The 3,141-nt window shown below is 33.6% G+C and overlaps 1 protein-coding gene across 1 annotated transcript; it reads left to right on the top strand.

The window, feature by feature from the left end:
- The first annotated feature begins 1,099 nt into the window (after window positions 1-1,099).
- On the top strand, window positions 1,100-2,393 carry LOC131072722 (uncharacterized). Its single transcript, XM_058008969.2, has 2 exons — window positions 1,100-1,532; window positions 1,797-2,393. Exons 1-2 carry the CDS (start codon window positions 1,200-1,202, stop codon window positions 2,265-2,267), a joined length of 804 nt encoding a protein of 267 aa, XP_057864952.2. The 5' UTR covers window positions 1,100-1,199; the 3' UTR covers window positions 2,268-2,393.
- The last annotated feature ends 748 nt before the right edge of the window (window positions 2,394-3,141 follow it).

Below are 3,141 nucleotides of genomic sequence, written 5' to 3'. Positions count from 1 at the left end.
TTGCATGGTTCAAGTGAATTTAGCCATTAGCATAAGTATGATGCATCTCCTCAAGATTATGCCTACTCTAATTAATGTCTCATGTGTTTGCAAATGTAATGAAACCCACTCTAACCCCTATTCAATGTATACTCACCATTTCTTTAGTTCTTAATCTTATAACCTCAAATAGCTCATATTTCAACTTCTCTTGATCAACTAGATTTAATCACATCTAATTCTACTTTGTTCTAATAGAAACATATTCTAATACCACAACAATTTTCATTATTTATTTAGTTCTTAACCATGTAACCTCAAATAGTTCATATTTCAACTTCTCTTGATCAACTAGATTCAATCACATCAAATTCTACTTTATTCCAATACAAACATGTTCCAAAACCACAACAATGTTCATCATTTTTTACTTCTTAAACATATAACTCCAAATAATTCATATTTCAGCTTATAAGCTTGATCTCTTTATGCTATCTCCTTTAATTGACTATTATTTGTAATCTTGATCAATAAATAATTCATATTTCAACTTCTATTAACCAAACTAAGTTTAGCCAATCAAATTCTAATATTCAAATGCCACAACAATCTTCATAAACAATTGACAAAGACTTTTTATTGTTCTACAATTCATTAAAAACCATCAGGGCTTTATTGGCTAGGCAATATTATATTACGTGCATTCATATTGGGGGTTTAATGTCTAAATAATGAGGGTACAATATATTGCCTATGGGTGAAAATAAGAGGCTTTTTAATTCGGGCTTTGAAAAAATACAATATTTGATGAAAATAGGGGGGCTTTTAATTTGGGCTGTGTATTAGGAAGGCATGACAAAAAAATAGTTTAAGACAATTTTCTTGAAAATAATGAAATTCTTTAAGATGACATGAACACGTGTGATATAACCGAAATTCACTAAGTGAAGCCCCAAGTTAAAAACACGTTAGCTTATGCCAACTTGATATGAAAAATGGGTTGTATAATTTGAGTACCCTGCATCAATTATTAGCCACATATTCAATGCTCAAGTAAGGTAACGAATGAGAAGACGTGTCATATCATTGTGGATGGATCATTCGTGGTTATAATTAGATCCACTGGAAGTTTCCATGATTTTGTATTCCATCCAAATAAGAGAAATTTCTAACATTGATAAACAGTTCCTGTGTGAATCCCCCACATCTCGTTCATAGCCATGGCGCATATTCTGCAACAAATCTTGTTTCAGAGCCCTCCATCTTTATATCTCAAAGCTACTGGAATCTTGACTCTTATCGGGGGCTTTAATGCTGCATACTCAGAGGTCAAAGGTACCAATCTCACATACTCCAAATTCGCTAAGACAATAGAAGTAAAACAAGCCAAGAAGGTATCCAGCAGAAATGGCATGCTTATTTGCTATGGGCCAGCCTCAGTAGCTTCATCAGCGTTCTTGCTTTCCAAACTGGGATACATTGGATCAACAGGCCCACATCTGCTCACCCTCGCATCTGCTTTAACTATACACTTCCTCAAAAGAGAATTGGAGGCAAGTATATATACAATATTGTTTCTCTTCCCTTATTATTTTTCATTTATGGAATAGAAAACAGACTAGGCAATAATATCATGGAGGACTTTACTTCATTGGAAATGGGCTACCTCAAATTTGTCATCTTGCCTGAGAAAGTTTGAAGATTGAGAGTTTTATAGCAGTAGAAACAGTTTTTTTTTTATTTGGGATTTTGTTTTGACATATAATTCTGATTCTACCATGCTCTAAAAATCAATGCATATATCTTGGGCATTGCAGGTTCTGTTTCTGCACCGTTACTCTGGTGATATGCCCCTGCAAACTGCGCTGTTGATTTCATTTTCATATTTCTTTCAAACTGTTAATCTGTTGTACGCCCAGCAGCTCTCAGAGGGCATGCGACCACCGGGTAGGGATTTAATGTGGGTTGGAGTTGTGTTGTTTTGTATAGGCATTGGGGGAAATTTGTATCACCATTATCTGTTATCAAAGCTCAGAAAGGATGGGAAAACAGGATATGTGGTGCCAAGTGGAGGTTTGTTTGATTTGGTGGTGTGCCCACATTATCTTTTTGAGATTGTTGATTGGATTGGCTTGGCCTTCATTTCTCAAACTCTCTACAGTTGGGCTTCTGTGGTTTGGACAGTGATATACCTGGCTGGTAGAAGCTATGCCACCAGGCAATGGTATTTGCAGAAAATGGAAAACTTCCCCAAGCAAAGAAAAGCTCTTTTCCCTTTCATATTCTGAATCTTGTAATTTGCTGAAGTATAATTCTGTTATCATATTTACTCATCTGATCATAGCTTTTGTCACTGCTTATATTGCCATTCCCTGCTTGATACGAAGTATTTTGGCTCTTATTGTGTTGGTTTATTTTCATTTAGTTTTGTGTCAATCTTGAGGGTAATATGTTTAACTTTGTAGAATTTAAATAATTATATATTTTTTATACATCTACAATTTGTCTTTTTTCTTATATTCATTCATTCTTATATATTTGTTATCAATGTATTCAACAATTCTATGTTTGTACTTATTTTCATACACATCTAATATGATCTATTTTTATTTATTTTTAATTGAGAGATTAACTTGTAATTGTAGATTCATTTTATTCTAACAAAAAAAATTAATTCAAAATTTGACCAACTTCCCACTTTGATCCTCCCATTTAGATTCTAACTATGTCCATGTATCCAAAGACATTAAATGTACTCCTTTAATCAATTGAGAATCAAAAGAAATAATTCAAATATCATTTGGATCTACAACATTAATTGGTTCTCTAAAATTAATCTAGCATCCACCAATTGGAAGACCAAGGGTCACAACTTAGAAATCCACTTTAAACAACCAATGGAAGACCAAGAGTCACAACTTAGAATTCTACACAAAGGTGTCCCTCATGGGAGTTGAACTTGGGTCTCCACATTAAGAACTCAATGCTTTAACCAACTAAGCTCAACCCCTTGAACATGACAAATTGATTTTGAAAAACACTCCTCGTAATAAATGACAATCCTTCAAGATATTTAAAATATAAGTCCCCAAATATTTTTAAAATCCTAAAGAAGATGTCCAGGGTGATCAAGGAAACAAGAGAGCGAATATCAATTGAATA

The sequence above is a fragment of the Cryptomeria japonica genome, chromosome 5 (assembly GCF_030272615.1).
Source record: "Cryptomeria japonica chromosome 5, Sugi_1.0, whole genome shotgun sequence".
Lineage (NCBI taxonomy): Eukaryota > Viridiplantae > Streptophyta > Pinopsida > Cupressales > Cupressaceae > Cryptomeria > Cryptomeria japonica.
This window is presented reverse-complemented; position numbering and strand designations above follow the sequence as displayed.